Genomic DNA, 18,638 nt, shown 5'->3' with positions numbered 1-18,638 from the left:
GATAGTCTAACATCTGTGTCCGTGCTCTGAGTGTGGGAAGTCATGTTTACACACTTACACACACGCGGACTGGTTTTAACAGGTAAATGTGTAACTGTGCACGAATTAATTTTGTCTCTTGCTTACAGCTGTTGGGCTGCGAGGACACCACCGTGATGTGAAGGTGGAATCTCAACACATCCGATTGGAGTATACATTTAAAGACTATTTGAGGCATATTGTTTCCCCTGTTAGAAAACGAATAGATTTTGACTGATTGTGTTGCACTGAATAAAATAATTGTGTATCTATTGTTTATTTCAATGTGAGATTATCGTGAAAAATGTTCGGGTTCAAATGAAGGGATTTCTGCAAGTGAATGTAAAACCTTTTCAAATTGTTATCTGGCTGTGCGAAGTTTACAGTTTATAAATCTGTGTCATGTTTTCTATCTTTTGAGGGTTATTGTGTACATTTTTCTGTGTTCATGTAGTTATGTTGCAATGACTCAGAGACAATGAATGCAGCTCGTGTCATCTCTTCTGAAACTGTTACACAACTTGCAGCCCCATCTTGTCGGTGTTACGGCGACTTCGATCCCACCACTTGTGTCAAACATTGCGAGCGGATGCATCATGACTTTCAGCATGTAGACGCATTTTCATACTCTTATCCCTCTGCTGAGTACACGAGAGGCTCTACTTTGAGTTACAGTGATTTGGTCTGCCAGAATTCCATGTTTTGTTTGCCTGTGTGAGGGAGAGGCGGGGAGCATGGCGGCAGATCGAGTGTTGCTGGGGAGTAAAAAAAATAAAAAAATACTGTGGCAAATAGCCTTTCTGGGTCGGAGAGAGTGAAACAGAGAGCAGATTCTGCTGAGGAGAAAGTCGTGACAGTTGCCTGTGGTGAGACATCCGCTGTCTGTAAACACGACTGGCTTGCTGGTGTGTGTGGAAATGTTAAAACTGAGAAATAAAGCGACGGAAATTTACAAGCCTGTCTCAATGTTTATGTAACACAACACACACATCACATGTCTTCCACCCTGCCCAATGTTTTGGATGGGAAACTTACTACTACTAGCTAATATCGCGAGAGTGGGGAAAAGAGAAAGCTTTGCTGGGGATTGTAGTTTTTTGTTGTTGTTATTGTTGGGAAAGTCCTTAATTGCATGTTGCTACAGAGGCAGGTGTGCAAGTGCTTTCTGGAACAATTATGCGAATGTAGGCACCATGATGCCTCGATGCACCTGTTTTCAGATTTTTTTTATGGGTTATCAGCAGTGTGATGCAGACGGAATACCTAAAATAGACGGATGACTCATGCCTGGCTCGGAGCAGACTGACCTCACTGACTGGCGTCACTTTAGCCAATGAATTGTCACGGAACGCTATCCATTGGGCGGGACGATGCTCACATTCCTCACCAATGAGAGCATAATTTCATTCATGAAGTGGTATGGGCAGTTTTTTTTCTTTTTTTCCCCCTAAAGCGTGGGTTTGGAGGGTTTCATAATTCTCACTGAAACCGTCAAACCTGTTCTGGCAAGAACCAATGACAGACTCCGGATGGGAGCTGCCGTAATGTTTCTCCAATCGCTCCTCACCTCGGTCTCCCTTTGTCCCTCCCTAGTTCATACAGAAAATCGAATGAATGGGGGAAGCTCTGCAGTTGATTGACATTGAAATGCGCCTACTGGCTAGCTGGATCAGCCAAGAGATGGCTACTGCAGCCAGTGAGGAGCAGATGTGGGCGGTGCACTTTAAATCAGGCTAGACAAGTGTTGGGGGAGTGTGTGTGATGCTACAACCTCCTTATAAAGGGACTCTCTCTCACGTTGTGGCTTGGAAATTAGAGCACATTGCCTAAAATTGAGGTCTCCACATACACACTCTCATACAAGCCGAGTCACCGAGAGCCGCTGCCATGAACCGGATGAACGTTGAGGAAATGATCCGCAGGGCCGAGACGCCTCTCTTCTGGGTCGGTGCGTTCACTGTGGCCTCCCTGGCGCTGTGGCTGCTCTACAAGCTGTTCTTGGGCTTCAGGATCTGGGTCTTGGGAAATGGACAGCTGCTCTCCCCGAAGCTGGGCAAATGGGCAGGTGAGTTGGGTTTCATCAATTTTCATGCCCCTTACAGTACATGACGGTCACGAAAGGGGCAGCTCGAAGGTAGGCAGGTGGACTCGACGTGCACACACCAAAAAGAGGTTATTGGGCTCAAACTTCACTTTTGGCAGTAGAGCTGCATTCTGCTGCGATTTCGTGTCTTAATTCAAGGGGAGGTTGATGTTGCGTAACAGGCGCAGGTAAGCAGCTGATTGACTGACAAGATGATGGTCTTTACTGGCTCAAATTATCAATTTTCCCCCCCCTCGCGTCAAACATATAGCACAGTGTGCTGCCATGGGCTCCAATCAGCGTTTCACCCACATTTGGAGCGGTAGGGGGATGCCCCACATTGGTGAGCCAGGAGCCAAATTGCGCAGGCTATGCGCACTTTTCAGAGAGCTGTTTTATGTGGGTGAGCTCTCAGCCCGAGATCTACTGAACCACAATAGCTCATCCGCATGATGTAGGACAAATGCATATGCTTAACTGAAACGTGATCCACATCTTGATCATTTTGAAAGCTTTCAATCCACACGTGTCCCACTGGAGTAGTCTGTCAATCATTCTGACACGTGTTTTCATACTTTGTAGCTATATTTTTACCTCTTAGTGGTGTTTTCTCGTACTTTTATGCCGTCAGTTTGTTTATTTTTTTTTTCTTCTCACTTTACCTAGCCAAGTACAAGTCGCCCAACATATTTTGGTAAGATTAGAATATCATGATTTAGATTTTTGACTACAAAATGTACTTTTTCAACATGCTTGGCCAACTGGAAGAAATTTAGCGATCACGCCAATGTATTGAGGTTTGGTGGAGACTGGTCTCATATAGGAACCGCCATGCCTGGCATGGCTTGACCCACTTCTACGGTCTTCTATTTGAAGAAGACTGCTGCGTCTGAAGTCTCTTGCTGCGCATTTTGCCTGGCGCTCTCTCCTTCACATCGGGATAGACCGACCCCCCCCCCCCCCCTTTTTTTTTTTTTTTTTTTTTGCTGTCATATAACACAAAGCGGATGATGTGAGTGCTTTTTAATTACACAGACGTTTTTCTGCGAACCGTGACGCACTTCACTTCCAAATCGCCATTTCTTTTTGGTATAACGGATGTTTAATTGATGCCCTGTGCGCCTTAAGGGGGGGGTGACATGCATGACGCAAAGGTAGGGCGCCTTTAGGAATGACTAATGCACTTTTCTTTTTTTTTCTGGTGGTTCTGATGGCATATGCGGAGGAATGCCGGTGCATTCCGACGAGTCATGTGCTTGTTCATCGTCATCCATTGGTCATGTAGAAATGGTGATCACCACCCCCACCAGATCGTCATTTAGAGCACAACTCTTTACAAACGGGGCTCTTCTCTGCACTCCACATCACCAAAAATGATTCCTTATCCTTGTGCACCAGCAGAGAGAGTTTTTGGTGCATCAAGTATGACTCAGATGTAACTCCTACAACGTGAAGTGCTCTAAACTAATAGTTTTGAATGTGAATGTGAAATTCTCTTTTGATTAATCAGTGTTAGTCAGAAACGATTTTCCAACTTTTCCACACCGCCACATATGTTCTTTGCGCACCCTTTTCCCAACGTGAACTCGCGTGCCACTCCCTGAAACCGGTCGCTGCCACCAGTCTGACAAGTCTGACGTTCGTTTCAAATCACAGCGGTTGGGTGTTCGCAGGAGGTGAACGGGTGAGTAAGTGTTAAAGAGTCGGGGTGTAGATGTCCTCAGCAGGTTCAACCAGATGTGCCGGTGGAGCCGGTTTAGGTGGTGGTGAGATTTAATTGAACTATTCTCTCGTCAAGTGCAGAGACTTTCGCATTTCACTTTACCACTGAGGCACCGGTTGCAACAAGTTCTGCTTGTTTAAACCGCCTGTAATATTCCGTTATTTCAAAGTACAAGAGTGTAACATGTTAAGTTCCAGAGTCCTCTGGAGATTGAACATAAAACTTGAATTGATGGATTTTTGTCATGACCTTACAAGCTATTTACTTAATGAACAGTTTATTTGCGCAGAGAAATTGACCAAGAGTTGACCAGCAATGGCATTTGTTGCGGTTTGTTGCATTTAATGCAAAGTCTTGTGCAAGTTCTCAGTGATTGCATAAGGAGATGCTGTATTAATAGCTATGGTTTCATTTCAGCCACAGTTTCTTGACGGGCTTGCTCGAGAAGAAAAAGATAGTTGATGACTTGACTGCCACAGTAACACTTTCTGGTCACGCAGGTTTGAGGTGTGCAGGTGGTTGGTTAGTTTTCCCTGCAACATTTAAAACTGAATCAGCTGAGATCTGAAACCTACTGGCTTTGTTTTTTAGGTGCAACAGTGTTCAGGTGTGTACTTGATGTTGTTTGGTTTGATAATGTCTTAGTTTGTCATCGCTGCTGATCTCTGTGCTGAGATGAGGCTCTGCAGGTCTCGCATGCAGAGGATTTCTCAGGAGCTCCAATGACTGCTCCTCTTTATTAGCGGACGGGACTCCTGGTGGTGAAGCAGAAGCACTACAGCGTGAGTCAAAACGGCTTCCCCAGCCTCTCCGCTGCACTGCTTGCACTATCCCCCTCCCCACTCCACAGACCTCCTACCAGCTCAGACAATATCTGCAACACAGTTTTTTCCCTTCTCATTCTTCTTCTTATTATTATTGTTATTATTATTATTATTATTCGTGACCAAAGAAATTAAAGTTCTAAGCAGGAAATCCTTTTTAACTAGATGTAAGATTTTGATTTGTTTTTCCAGCAGATTTTTCAGTGACTCTGTAATGTTGAGGTGGAATGTCTTACTGTCAAAAAGATGCTTGCCCTTAAGTCTTTTTTTTTTTTTAAACAAGGCCTAAAAAGTAGATGTGAGGCAAAGTCTAAAAGTGCTTTTATCAGTAAGGCAATGTTCTGCATTGTCTCCTCTCTGCTTCCTCCCCCACTTTGAGCCCCCAGCATGCCATATTATGTAAGAGAGCCTGTGTCTGTTCGGTTGCGTGTTTGTAAAACTCCATTATAGGGAGATAATTTGGACCAAAGGGAGTTTTTTTTTTTTTTTTTTGTAAAGATGGAAAGGGTTTTGGTTTTGAGATGCATCTTGGAAGAGTCCCCCTCCCTCTTCCCTTTGCCATCCGTTTATTGAGGGAAATGGTGTGATTATGTAAGGATGCAGTGAATAAAGCTGGGGTCAGCACTTATGCAAGAATTTAGAGTTGGATGAGGAGTAAGGAATCGCATTCAAGCTTATCAACCCTAAGCTGCAGGCACATCAGTGTTACAGGGCAGGGATTAGAATTGTCAGAGAAAAATCTTCTGGGTTTTTATGAATTGGTATTAGTTTTCATTCTTGGTTGGGAAGATGCACACGTGAATGAAATGTATCTCTCAGTGTGCCTCAAATGAAGCAGGGTCTCTACTTCATCCTTGTGAATGTGCTTCCCCCTAGTGCCTTGCGTGTGTGTGGGCGGAGAGTAAGAACATAACTGTTCATGTGATGAACACGCTCTATCACACGTGCCAGAGCCAAGGATGCTGGGTTAAAAAAAAAATTAGAAAGTGAGAGTAAAAGATTCTCTTCTTTTCCTTTTTCAATGACACTTTGTCCCTATCACCCAACACCCCAATCCAGCAAGTATGTTTCTTTTTCTTTTAAAGCTACTGTACTGTATTAATCTGAACCCGCTGTTCTCATCTCCAGTTTGATTTTTTTTGTCATATTCTCCATCCATTCTGCATACATTTTTGCCCACAAACACCTTCTCACAATACCTCGCAACAGAGCTCGTCCTCTATTCAGTTTGTCTCCTCTCAGCAAAGACGGGAACATTTAATTTCTGTCTAGTGCTGATATTTGTCATTGTGCAAGCATCTCTGAAAAGATATTAGCTCTGGCTTCACAAAGACTCAACAAAGGTTGTTTTAGGTCATTTTACTTAAGGCAAGGGATTTTCTGAGCATCACAGATGGCACAAGAACTCTTTACAAGGTCTGTTTTCTTTTAGTGTCTTGTCAATCACACTGATCATTATTTAATAAATTTTTTATTGATCATTTAAATTTTCCATTAATAAATTGATTATTTTTCTAATGACATGCCAAAAATATCTGTCCTGTTTCATGAAACCCAAAGTGGCCTCTTGAATTTGCAATCAACAGTCTGATACACAAGTTTATCATCAAATATATCATAAGAAGCATATCACCCTAAAAAACTGCAAGGTAATGTTTTGCTTTTTGTTATTATTATGAACTTGCACATTTTAACTGATTACAAGTAATGTTCTATCAGCATTTTTAGGCCTGAAATTTGATTCCATTGTTTTCACATTGAGACCTCTCCAGGTCCATCTATGGTTAAAAATGTTCAGCTTGTACAACAAAGGTGAAGGCATCAAGTGCAGCACTGAGGTCACTGCTCAATCATGTTGTGGGAACGCACAATACTGGATGGTTGGCATATTTCGAGTCAGTGGTATACGGCCTTATGTAAAGTGATACCACAGAACATGCCAGAAGAGCTGTTTGTTCAGTTGAGAGGTAATGGACGTCAGTCTTTCGAGGATGTTCTCTAACAGAGGAATGTATTGTATTCAAGTAAAGTTGCCTAACCTAGTTTTAGGTATCGAGCTGTTGCACAACTAACTGACATACATTTTCATTTTTTAGTTTTATTTATTTATTTATTTTAATGTAGGATGGGGGAGCATCTTGACTATATTAAGTGGGTAAAATGCAACGCAAATGTTTTTGGTCTGGCTTGAATTATTTACACTTATCTGGATGCAAGTTGAATAAGCAGAAAAATGTGATGGAGAAAATCTGTTTAGAGGTATAGTTAAATTTACCTGATGGACTAGATTTGTAGAGCAACTCAGCATCACATATATCCACCAGTATGTCTTGAGTTCCTGTTTAAAACTTGCTCTGTTCCAGACCAAGAAGTTGTGGTGAAAGAAACAGACTTTTTTTTTTTTTTTTTAACAGGAGGAATGTGACGACAGAAATGAGGGTGGGGAAATGGGGCTATTTTTTGTTTTCTACCCAAACAGATTGGGATTCTATCTTGAGCAGTTCTGAAGTACATGTTCTCTTTTTCACTCTCCTTTCTCTCACCCTCCCCTCATCTCTCTGTCTCCTCCAGCCTAATTAAGTTTTTTTTTTTGTTAACTTCTGCATCAACAATGTGACTTAATCTCCTGCTTTTTAAAGCAACATATTTGTGCACGTTTGAATGTGGAAGATGGCGGATGGAGTGTATATTCTGAGTCTGTCTTTGAATCTTCTTCTGCATATATCCTTCATCCATTTATTTATATTTTTTTCTTTTTGAGGTAGGAGGGGCTGCTTGTTGATAGGAGAGTTTGGGGTGCGACAGATTACATAACAGTAAGGAGAGTGGACCATACAAGGACCGCAGTCTCTCCTCACTGAGAATCTTAATTGGGTGCTTGGTGGGGAGTTTTTGCACTCACACCTTAACATAAGTGCTGATTCTCAAACATGTGCCCTTTCATGCGGTCTACATCAATCCAAATTCTTGTTTGTCTTGTTCCTCTTCCACTGCTGATCAAATCCTGTGGAGTTTTATTTCTCTCTCTCTCTTGGCCTGCAGTGCTCATGCTCGCATCAGGGCTTTTGGAGGTTTAGGGATTCAGCAGCATCCTTGGCATCGTGGCAGTGATGGTGGGGAACCTTGTTGGTATTCAGGTGTTGCAGCAGGCAAGCAAGCAGGCAGCTCCCAGACGAGGCAGTGCAGGCGCTGCTATTTTTACTCCTCCTGCTGCTTTTTTTAGACCCTCAGAATAGTGAGCAGGCAGCAGCAGGGGCTGCTCCACTGCTGAGGAGGGAGGGAGGGAGGGAGGGAGGGAGACAGAAAAGGCTGGGGGATGTCAATACCTCTGACAGTGTTGTGCAGCACGAAGCTTAGCTGAGCTGCAGTGCAAATGCGCCCCCGTCAGGATGCCTAAAAGCCAGCAATGGTGGACCAGTTTCTCAGAGGTGTGGGCAATGGAAGGGAGCTGGGTTCAGAGCTGTGTTGGTAGGAATGAATAAGAGACTGCAGTGCACACACACACACACATACACACACACACACACTTCTCTCCTGTGCCCCATCAACACACATTCACTCTGTTGGCGTCATTGCTGCTGTCACTCGCTTGCTTGCGTATCCCTTCTGTGTTACGTTAGAGCTTTGTGTCACTGATGTAACGCACTGCTCACGAGGGGAATTATGTCCTGCTAGCCACACTGTGTGTATAGTGTGTGAGTTGAACTAAGCTGAACAATGTGTTTTTTAATTTTACATGTACTTTTTCAATATTTTGAGTGCATCATTTCTTTTTACATTGGTATATTCTGAAATGTCTTGAGCTTGACAATGCCCCCCATTACAGTTACAAGACAATGTTTGAGGAAATGGTTATATATGGGAATATATATATATATATTCCCATATATGTCCCTGGAGAAAAAAGGTGGCTGAACCACAATAATTTCCATGCATCCAAATTCCCCTCTACATACATCATATTTGCACTCTTCCTTGATAGTAATTCTGTTGCACTGCCGAAGTAGTCATGTTTTTCTTTTTTACTACAACTGTTGCAAGGTAGAAGGTGAGAGACAGTCGACAGAAAATTGACAGCACAGCCCAGGCCCACCAGAAAATGTGCAATGTTAAAATTTTTCCACTTGCCCAAAATGTAGTAATGTTACATTCCATGGTTGTAAACTGTGAGATGGCAATGTGTGTATACTAATTGCATTCTTAAAGTAGCGGCATGTAGCACACACAAACGCCTGCATCTTCAAGTTCCAAAGGTTATTTGGCACTTAATGTTAAAGCGCACGCAGTGATGCATTCTTGCACGACTGTACCCTAAAGTCTAAACGGAGAGGCTGTACGTGCATTTTGGCACATTCTTTTTGCATTCCAAGCTGCAGGTGTAATTTTCTGCTCTTGAAACTCAGTCATGCCTACAAATGACGTGCATCCCGACTGTCTTTTTGGGGAATTTGTTGTTCTGTAGGAGCGGAATGTGCTTGATCCACTGAAGCTTTTAGTTGTATTTCATTGCTTGTCATTTTGTTCCTTGAGGGAATCTATTATTAAGAGTCATAGAAGGTGACTCTTAATAATGAATATCAGTCAGTGCTTTTCATCTTATGTTTTTACAAGACGTTTGAGTACACGCTTCCTTTCCGTCTCCTCCATTAATTTCCAGTTTTTAGCTTTCTTTTTCCTTCATCATATGCAATATGGATGCTGTAGTTCATAAAACAAATAAGCCTTATCCACCTCACGTTGATTGAGGAGGGGGGTTGTCTCCACCCCAGCCATTTTACTTTGCAGCAACTGTAGCCTCTCCCTACCTCTGTTTTTCTCCCTCACCTTCATCTGCAGCAAGAGCCAGATTTGGTATAGCCCGTGCCCATTGAGGCTTTTCTGCCACGGAGCATTTCATTCTTCACATGGGGGAGGTTTAAAAATAACCAGGGTTTCTGCTCTTTTTCACTTTTGACTTTGTGCGATTGGCTCTCACTCCTCATTTACTCACTGGTTCTTTTTCCTCTCTCTTCTTCTCCATGATCTCCATTCTGTCATGCTCCTTCACTCTTTCATTCTCTTGCTTTGCTCCAGTTCTATTTTTAGCCACCCCCAGGATCCTCCCTACCCCACTTCACCCTCCTTTCTCCTGCTCCATGTTCGTCATCACCCCCTCCTCTCTGCATCCCCTCTCATCTTGTCTTTTTTTTCCCCTAGCTCTTTGCCAGAGAATGTCCTCTACCTCTATTAATCTTTCATTAAGCCTTGCTTATATATTCATGATTCACAACTCACTCAATGTGTATTCGTGAGTACCTCCAGTCCTCCTGACCACTGCTGTACTCTTTCTTTTTTGTGTGTGTATGTGTCTCTTATGTTAATTTCTCAACCTCCCCTTATGTGTTTCTGTTCCTTGCTCTTTCCAGCTATCCTTTCTCCCCTCCATCAGTCAAGCAGGGGATGAGTTTTGATGGGCAGTGAGGGTTTAAAAATAGCCCCTCTTGCTTGACAAGGTGAAGAGAACTCTGAACACAGTTGGATCATCAGCTCCTTCGCCAGCTGCCTCCGTCTCCTCACGCTTCAGCCTCTTTACCTTCTCCTTCAGTGCTTATACAAAATCTTTCAACTGTTGCCAAACTATCCTACAGCTCACTCGCTTACCAGCATTTTCCGTCCTCCACCTTTTCTCTAAACTACACTGCTGATTCAACCTTAAGGGTCAGATTTGTCTGTATATGTAAGTGAGTCAAGGCTGTATTCGATTGCAGGGAATTGTTGTTTTTAATTGTGGAAACGGCTCTCAATTACCTGTCAGTTAAGGATGTAGGCTTTGTGAATCCTATACATTGTTTTTTCTTTAATCTATCTGATTGTTATCTCCACCTCCTGTAGAATTTTTCCTCTCTATTGTCTTTGTAGCTCTTTCTTTGTAATTGTGCTGCTTTCTATATTACCTTGGGCTGTGTTTCTGCTCTAAAAGCAAACTTCCCATGTACATGTATTAGATAGTATTTGGCTGAGGAAAAAGCTGCCATTGTTGAGCTTAAAAGAGGCCTTCCTAAAATGCATGTGAGCTTTATTAGAGGGAGTGTCTGCACACAGATTTGCTTTGACTGCATGGTGTTTAACCTAAGAAAAAGTCTGGCTTAACTCCACATTGATCTCCACTGACAGTTGCAAGTGGCCAAACCTGATATGAACATGCCATAGCAATCTGAACAAAGCTCTTATTTACGAGTACGGAGAACCTGAGGCAGAATGATTCAGTCGACAGTCTAACCTTATCAAATGGCATCAGCCACACTACATGTGCAAATTAAACTTAAACTAAGTTTCCCCTGACAGAGTGTGATTTCAGTCAAAAAGAGTCCTTGCAAACCATTAACTTTTAGACTAATGAAATTAATCTTTACCCGAGCACTGCTGTGAATTTGTCAATATAACTTAACTCTAATGTTTTCTTTTCCTCTTTCACTTTAGTTGTGACGGGAGCCACGGATGGAATCGGGAAATCCTATGCGGAGGAGGTGAGAATTCTGGGTCCTTATTTATTTATTAATTTTTTTTTTTCTTCTTGGAAAATCTATGACTCATGCGCATTTACACACACTCTGTGTTCACACAAAGGCCACAGTAGGGGAGTGCTCTTAAAGGTCTGTCAACGTTAGAGAGACCTCACAAACATATGTTCACACTTGACCAACGCAGACCTGCCAACGAGAGCACATACAGGAGTCTAAGCACACGTTGACTATGGGCTACCCTGCCACGTGTTTTACCCATACCAGGATAAGGCCATGTAGGGGCTTTGGCTCGTATTGTTGTTGTGAGTGCTACGATGGGGCTAGATGCTAGACACACAACTCCAGGGCAAAATTGATCATGTGTATCCATGCTGGATTGTTAAGTAATCATGTTAATGTAATGTTTGTTTTCTTTCTTGCTAGTTGGCCCGCCGAGGATTTGCCGTGATGCTGATCAGTCGCTCCCAAGACAAGCTGGATGACGTGGCCAGATCACTTGGTGAGTGTGTGACTTTGTGAGGCATGTTGGAAGCCTTTTTTGGCTTAAAAGTGCAGTGTGTGGGATGACGAGGGTGTTTGTTGTTTTTTTTTTTCTTTATGGACAAGCTGTGAGATGCAGCCTCCCAGCCCGTTAGCGGATCAGTTTTCGAAGCTTAAATTAAAGAGGTGTATTTGAGACAGAGTTGTCATTTTATCAAAATTTACAAAAGTGGCGGAAAGCACATGATCAAGTTGATGATTTTTTTTTTTTTAAATGGACTCCTGTGCCTTTTTATTCTTTCAGAACTCTAGGAGACTGCATGCATCTGAGAAAACGGGTTATGTTCTGCTTCCTCTCTTTTTACATAAGGAAAGAGCCTGTTTAAAGGAAACTCCTGCACCATCCTGTGCCTTTTGACATGTTTGAGACAGAGCAGAGTTTCCTCATATAAGCCTCTAACATGCAGTGTTTTTTTTTTTTCCAATTCCATCCTGGCAAATCTCCACATTTTAGCTGCCATTGAATGGTGAGGGTGGCCCTCCACCCTTCTGTAAATGGTAGCCCTCTCCACAACTCGCTGTCTTTCCATCTGTCTCTGACGTCTCCCACAGTGCAATTTCCCCTGTCGTGCTTAAAGTCCACAGAGGGGGCTGATGGGTAGTCACGAGCAGGGAGCAGTGTGCCAAACTCTGGCACTCCTCCCTCACGATTAGTCTGAGAAAACCGCCCTCCTTAGCATGTAACCTGGCAACCCATCCTGTCACACCTATAATTTCATTGTTGTGCATGTTTCCCCTCTTTTCTACACAGCTCTATCATTTGTCTCTTGATTGCACCTATCTGCACCCCCAAATTACTCCTCCAAGTTGACAACCTTGCACTCATTAAGTTCTTTGGCATGGGTTCACAGAAGTTATGATCACAAACAACCTGAACTGCCTTTTGGCATAGATTTCAGGGAGAATTTAACCCATGAGCACCCATTTTTCCTTCTCATTAGATTTAATATACACACCCCCACCTCTCATCTCTCTCATGCCCACTCTTTTCTATATCGTCTCATGTCTGAGTAGAACACACATTGACACTGCTGGTCTTTATTGAGGTGCATCACAGCAATTTTTCCTCTTATAAATCCCTCTGCCACATATCTGCCAAGGGAGTTTTTTAGACAATAGATTCTAATTGCAGCAGGCAAGTCAAACATGACTAAGTAGAAGGCCACTCAGCTTGTTTGTTGGCACATGGCGCCCTCTTCAGTTGTAGTCGGATAATGACCGGTTTCGTGCTTATTTTTTATTTAAATGGAATCAGGATTTTGAAACGGAATGCTCCGTTTTGGGACCATGTAAGGGATTTGTGATGCATGGTGTGACATGTAGCATAACTTTTCATTTCTACTTTTATATTTGCCTCCTTTGTTTCATTAACAAACACTTGTCCCCCCCCCCCCCCCTCCCCTCCAACAGAGGAGCAGTATAAAGTGGAGACCAAGACCATTGCTGTTGACTTTGGCAAGACGGACATCTACCCAAAGATCGAGGCAGGGCTGGCTGGTCTAGAGATTGGAGTTCTTGGTAAGAGCTGATTGTTGCCTTTTTACTTTTCCTCTGATGACTTTCACCTTAGAGTAAAGCAGAACCACAAAACAAACTTTTGACACCCCATCACCATGTGCTTTCAGACAGCAAGTGATGTCTTATGTCTGCAGCATGTGCTGATTTTTGTAGTGATGAGCAGCAATGAAACTGAATTTTACTCATGGGGGGTCAAAGGATGAGGTGACTTGCATGTCTACAATGACCTTTTATTTAGCTGATGGCTGATTTTAATCTTGGGGTTTGACTTTACTTGTGGGACGTGCCTAATTGTTTTCCAGATTGTACTGTACATGATGAGAAGATTAAAGGATGTCTTAGTTTTGCTTCACAGCACAGTACTTTTATCAATTTGATTGAAATTATCTTTTTTTTTATGTATACTTTCACTGCAAATAAAGCTACGTTGGGTATCTTGTTTTAGCTCTGTGTTGCAGCAGTGCAGCCATCACTGAAGCGTCATGCGTATCTAACTAATTGATTAATGCTCGTCACCAGTGTTCTACTTCTTGAAGCAGGTGCCCTTTCTCTTAAGTAAATCTAAGCTTTACAGACATTTCAGCAAACACTTTTGCCTTGACAATAACTGGAGTTATGTTGTATGTTTACAGACCTGCTGAAATTCCAGGTGTTTCCTACAGGCATTTAGACTCAGGAGTTCACATTGTACTTTTCAGACAGACATTTAAGAGAACTCTTTGTTCCTTTTCTTTTTTTTTTTTTTTTAAGACACCAGTTGTGCTCTCCTGGTTGCAAGGTGTGGCTGTGTCTAGTGTTAAGTGAATGCCTGTCTCCAGCTTGTTTGCTTTTGCTGCCACCTTGTGGTAGTTATTTAGGATAGTTTGAGCTCACCAGCTCAGTGATGTGTTGTGAAAACAGTGGAGTAATTGTCTTTTGTCTTTATTTTAACTCGAACAGTTAACAATGTTGGTGTCTCCTACCCCTACCCCGAGTACTACCTCCATATTCCTGATTTGGAAAACGTAAGTAACCCCTATTTGGAGAGAGAGAAACTTTTGCTACTTGTTCTTTGTGAGTCAGAGCATAGCCTCAACATAAAAAGCATGGGTTTTTATTTAATTACCTGGGGGGATGAGAGGGGGGAGGGGGGGGGGGGGGGTGTCTGCTCTGTACTACATAAACCTTTGATTATTCATGAGTGTCACTGACTGGTGCTTTCTGTTTCAGTTCATCACAAATATGATCAACGTCAACATGACATCTGTGTGCCAGGTAAGTTCGTCCCTCCAGAAAGATTCTGTACACTTTCCTCCAAGTCCATCCAGCGTGGTGATTACAAGCTATATGTTTGTATCACGCCACAAGTGTTTGTTGAAACCCTTTCCATGGCTGTCACTTCCCCCCCCTTTTGTTTTGTTGTCCTCCAATTTTTCCTTCTCTTTTGCTGTGCCTATCATGGTACCTGCAGTGTCTCAGCTGTTCCCAAAGCAACCATGGACTACACCAACACTGTCTGTACTCACCACCCACGCAACTCTTTCTCTCTGCTGGTCTCTGCCTGTCTCCCTCTTGCTCTGCTACTTTTAGTCTTTTAGTCACCCCTTGTTTTATTTCATGAGTTGCCATTGTCTGTGTGCTGTTATAGATATTAACTGATCTTGTGATGTTGTCTTTTCTAGATGACCCGGCTTGTGTTGCCCAGAATGGTTGATAGGTGAGTTAAATTAGAGGCTTCCATGCTTTGCGACATGACTGCAGTCAGATATCAGTGTGATGAATGATGGACTGTGGCACGGAGCTAAATAAAGGCACCTCACAATTGGGCAATAAAGAGAGTATTGGGGGGGGAATGCTGCATTTATAAAGGCGACTCTTTTCATTGGGAAGTGGGACAAGAAATCCTCACCGAGCTTTTTCCATCACTGCATGTCTTTCCCTCTCCTCCTTTGTACGCAATGCTGACAAGCTTTCAATTCACACAAAGTGCTCTTCCCACCCGATTGGCTGCTCTGCTGCCATGTGATACCTGCTGGCCAATAACGGCATAGGCACATTTGGTGCCGTGTGAGAATGGAGCATCTCCACTACATCACTGCAGCAACAGGCTGCCATGGCAACGCACACGAGCACTACCACACTGTTTGGGTGTGTGTGTGTATGCAATATCACTTGTGTATTTGCCAGAGTGCTAAATGTGTATAGACACAGAATTCCCACCGGTTTTTAAAAATAAAAAAACATTGAAAAGTTTTTTCACGTGAAGGAAAAAAATAAGAACTAAATGCATCACAAAATACATTTATCCAGTGTTTTGATATCGGTCTATGAGGAAAGCCTTCTTATTTAGAAGTGTACTATGGGAGCATGTTTACAAGACTTTTTTTTTTTTTTTTTGCTGTGGTATATTTCATGATATGCTGAAAACTCTGTCTTAAGTGTTGCTCTTTGCTCAAACAACAAAACTAAACGCTACAACATCTTGATTCTGTTTTTGTTGTATTTTCTTCAGGTCGAAAGGCGTTATCCTCAACATCTCCTCTGCCAGCGGCATGTACCCTCTCCCTCTGCTCACAGTCTATTCTTCAACCAAGGTACCTATTTAATCCGAGATTGTGTCACTTATCAAGAATTCTTTCTGGAAACCGATCATTTTTTAAGTTGTATTAGCATGGTGTCCTCTACTTTTATCCTGTCAACCCTCCATGTTTGTCCCATTTTAAAGAAATGACAGCCTCGTGTAAAATTGTATCATTCTGTGTGCAGGCCTTCATGGATTTCTTCTCCCGTGGCCTTCAGGAGGAGTACAGGCGTCAGGGCATCATCATCCAGGTGAAAATGAATCCCACACCTCTGCCATGCATAGGACTTTTCTTTCACTGTCTCACTTGTTAACAGTAATATTGTCAAATGATCGCAATGGAAATTTCTATGATTCCAAATTGCTTAAGTCTGTTCCTCAGATGCAGTACAACTGTCCTTTTTCTTTTTATTTCTATTTTATTTTAAGTGAGTGGACATTCTCTCCACATCTACTTTAAATTTGCTCTATGAGGACTAAAGGGGGCTACTGTTAAAACGGTCACACTAATGAGAATATGTTGTTCCAAATGAGACTTGGTGGTTCTTTTTTTAGCATTCTTTGATATTTACTCATGTGCCATCTTGTGGCTAGAGAGTGTAAAGTCATTTCAACTTAATTGTGTTTTTACTACGCAACACCAGACATTCCAACCATTTTCTTTTCAGTTTAAAAGCTCACGTGTCATGTTCAAATTTTGTCCTTCTGTAGAGTGTGCTGCCCTTCTTCGTGGCCACCAAAATGACTCGTATCAGGAAGCCCACTCTTGATAAACCCACCCCAGAGCGCTACGTAGCAGCTGAGCTCACCACTGTGGGTCTGCAGAGTCAGACCAATGGCTATTTCCCTCATGCTGTCATGGTAAGAAATGTAAAACAAAAACTAAAAAAACTGGCAAATGTCTATTCTGTGCAGGTATGCACTGAATAAACTTGAAAATTGCTTTCAGTAAACATAAGTCAAACTTGAGACTGAAGTTCCCTCTTTAGTTGTTGATTTTGCTTTATTTGATACCCATTAAGGGCTTAATGAAATGTAGATTAGCTAGCTAGGATTCTAATGAAGATATTTATTTATTTTGCATTTTCATTCAGAGTTAAACTCCTGAAAGTAACAGTTTGAAATGTATTGTTAACATAATCGCCTATGTTACGTCATTTGTTTGATCACAGGGTTGGGTGACCACTAAGCTAGTGCCGATCAGCATTGTTATCTTCCTGGGAGCGTCAATGAACCGCCTTCAGCGCACAGGATACCTACAGAGGAGGAAGCTGCGGGAGCAGAAGAATGGAGCAAGTTTGAAAAGTGAATAGGTGGACAGCTGATGACTATGCAGGCAGCCACTATGTTTTGACCCATTGCAGTGTTTAGGAAGGAAAGAAATGTGTGTGATTAATCCTCCGGGGGCTGTCTAAGATGTAACCTTTCGTGCCTTTCAGTAAATGTGTACATTGGAACACGTGTTTTAACTTGGGGAGAAAGAGTCAGGAAGTCATATGGTAAAGTTAAGTGCTAACATGCCAAACTGACGTGCCAAAGGGAGTCGGTTTGTTTTTGATTTGTTTTTTGGTCAGTGACACTGATGGTGGGAATAATACAGCAAGAGTTATGTGTTAACCCTGCTGTTGTAGGCAGTGGAAACGGTGATGGGTATCTTTTTATATAGAATTATTTATTGTATATTTGTATGAACACATGAGCCAAACCCATACCTTTTGAAACTAGCTTTGAACATAGATCTGTTTATCAATCGGAGACCTTTAAAGATGGCAGTCTCTGCTTCTTTTTTTTTTTTTAAATCATGCCAGTTTACTTGCATCTTTGAACTTATGACATGCTTATCAACTTATCTCTTTCGTCCTCTCTTTTTTTTTCTGGTAATATATGTTTGTAGTTTATTTAAAATGTCACATTTTGGTGGGTTTGTGGTTTCATTTATTTATCACTTCTAAACCAAAGACTGTCTGAGTCCTACAGTGCCTTCCTCGTGACAATATTGCTGCCAGTGATCAGATTCAGAGATGGGATATTTGGTTTGCTTTTCAATGACCAGATCTTATCAACCCTTTTCTTTCTCCTAATCGCAATGTCGGCCTTTGTGATCCTATTGGAGCACACAGAAAAGAGTTAAAGTTTTAACATCAAAATTGGAAGGTTATATCATCGGCTGTAGTTCCGCATCTATAAGACTAGTTTACATACCGCTCGATAATCACTTTTTAAAATTAAATGGTGGAACTGCTCATTTTTAACTGTCATGTCCCAAGTCAATACCCCATATGATGTGGTCTGACCTGTGCCTTGCCTAAGTAGTTTTGTAAATGTTCTTCCTTTCTAGAGTCTTTTATATGCTTGGAGATAAGAATTTCCACATGTAAAATGCACTGTTTACATTTATTCCGCTGATGGCATGTTTTCTACTGTTTGTTAATAAAAGTTTTGTCAAAATAATCTATATGTTGCTTTCTGTGTTTGAACGCTATGAAGCAATTAGAAATTTTGTCATACACCAGTTCATATACAAACTTGCACTGCTGTAGAAGGCATGGGCCTGTTATTGGCAGAAGCTTGTGGTTCAAGTTGTTCCAAAGAACTCTTTGATATGTGGAGGAGCTGGGCAGTGATGTGCTAGAACTGCAATGAGTGGATATTGTGCTGATTTACAGATTTGAATATTAAAATCTGGTGATAAGTGACAGGTATCTACCATGACAAAGGGTCCCAATTGAGAATTAACTGTATGTGTGATTATATAATCGGCATGGACCTGATTGCACTTTATATACTGTTGAATTTCATATGTGGATTGTATGTACGTAATCAAATTTAAATTTCTATCAAATTTGTGCAGCAGATGAAATAAAATACA

The 18,638-nt window shown here is 42.0% G+C and overlaps 1 protein-coding gene across 1 annotated transcript; it reads left to right on the top strand.

The window, feature by feature from the left end:
- The first annotated feature begins 1,793 nt into the window (after window positions 1–1,793).
- hsd17b12a (hydroxysteroid (17-beta) dehydrogenase 12a) lies at window positions 1,794–18,220 on the top strand. Its single transcript, XM_072386345.1, has 11 exons — window positions 1,794–2,083; window positions 11,108–11,154; window positions 11,575–11,650; window positions 13,102–13,209; window positions 14,149–14,213; window positions 14,419–14,463; window positions 14,871–14,905; window positions 15,701–15,782; window positions 15,955–16,020; window positions 16,481–16,630; window positions 16,942–18,220. The coding sequence occupies exons 1-11, from the start codon at window positions 1,906–1,908 to the stop codon at window positions 17,080–17,082; spliced, it is 993 nt and encodes a 330-aa protein (XP_072242446.1). The 5' UTR covers window positions 1,794–1,905; the 3' UTR covers window positions 17,083–18,220.
- The last annotated feature ends 418 nt before the right edge of the window (window positions 18,221–18,638 follow it).

Source organism: Leuresthes tenuis, unplaced genomic scaffold (genome assembly GCF_036924035.1).
Source record: "Leuresthes tenuis unplaced genomic scaffold, fLeuTen1.0.hap1 SCAF_5, whole genome shotgun sequence".
NCBI lineage: Eukaryota > Metazoa > Chordata > Actinopteri > Atheriniformes > Atherinopsidae > Leuresthes > Leuresthes tenuis.
The sequence above is the reverse complement of the archived record's forward strand: the minus strand, read 5'-3'. Positions and strand labels throughout refer to the sequence as shown.

Bases quoted from the DNA above. Each gene is read 5' to 3' on its own strand.
- hsd17b12a (XM_072386345.1), top strand. From the start codon at position 1,906: ATGAACCGGATGAACGTTGAGGAAATGATCCGCAGGGCCGAGACGCCT. The intron at 2,084-11,107 runs GTGAGTTGGGTT...CTTTCACTTTAG, and splicing joins GAAGCTGGGCAAATGGGCAG to TTGTGACGGGAGCCACGGAT. The intron at 14,906-15,700 runs GTGAGTTAAATT...TATTTTCTTCAG, and splicing joins TTGCCCAGAATGGTTGATAG to GTCGAAAGGCGTTATCCTCA.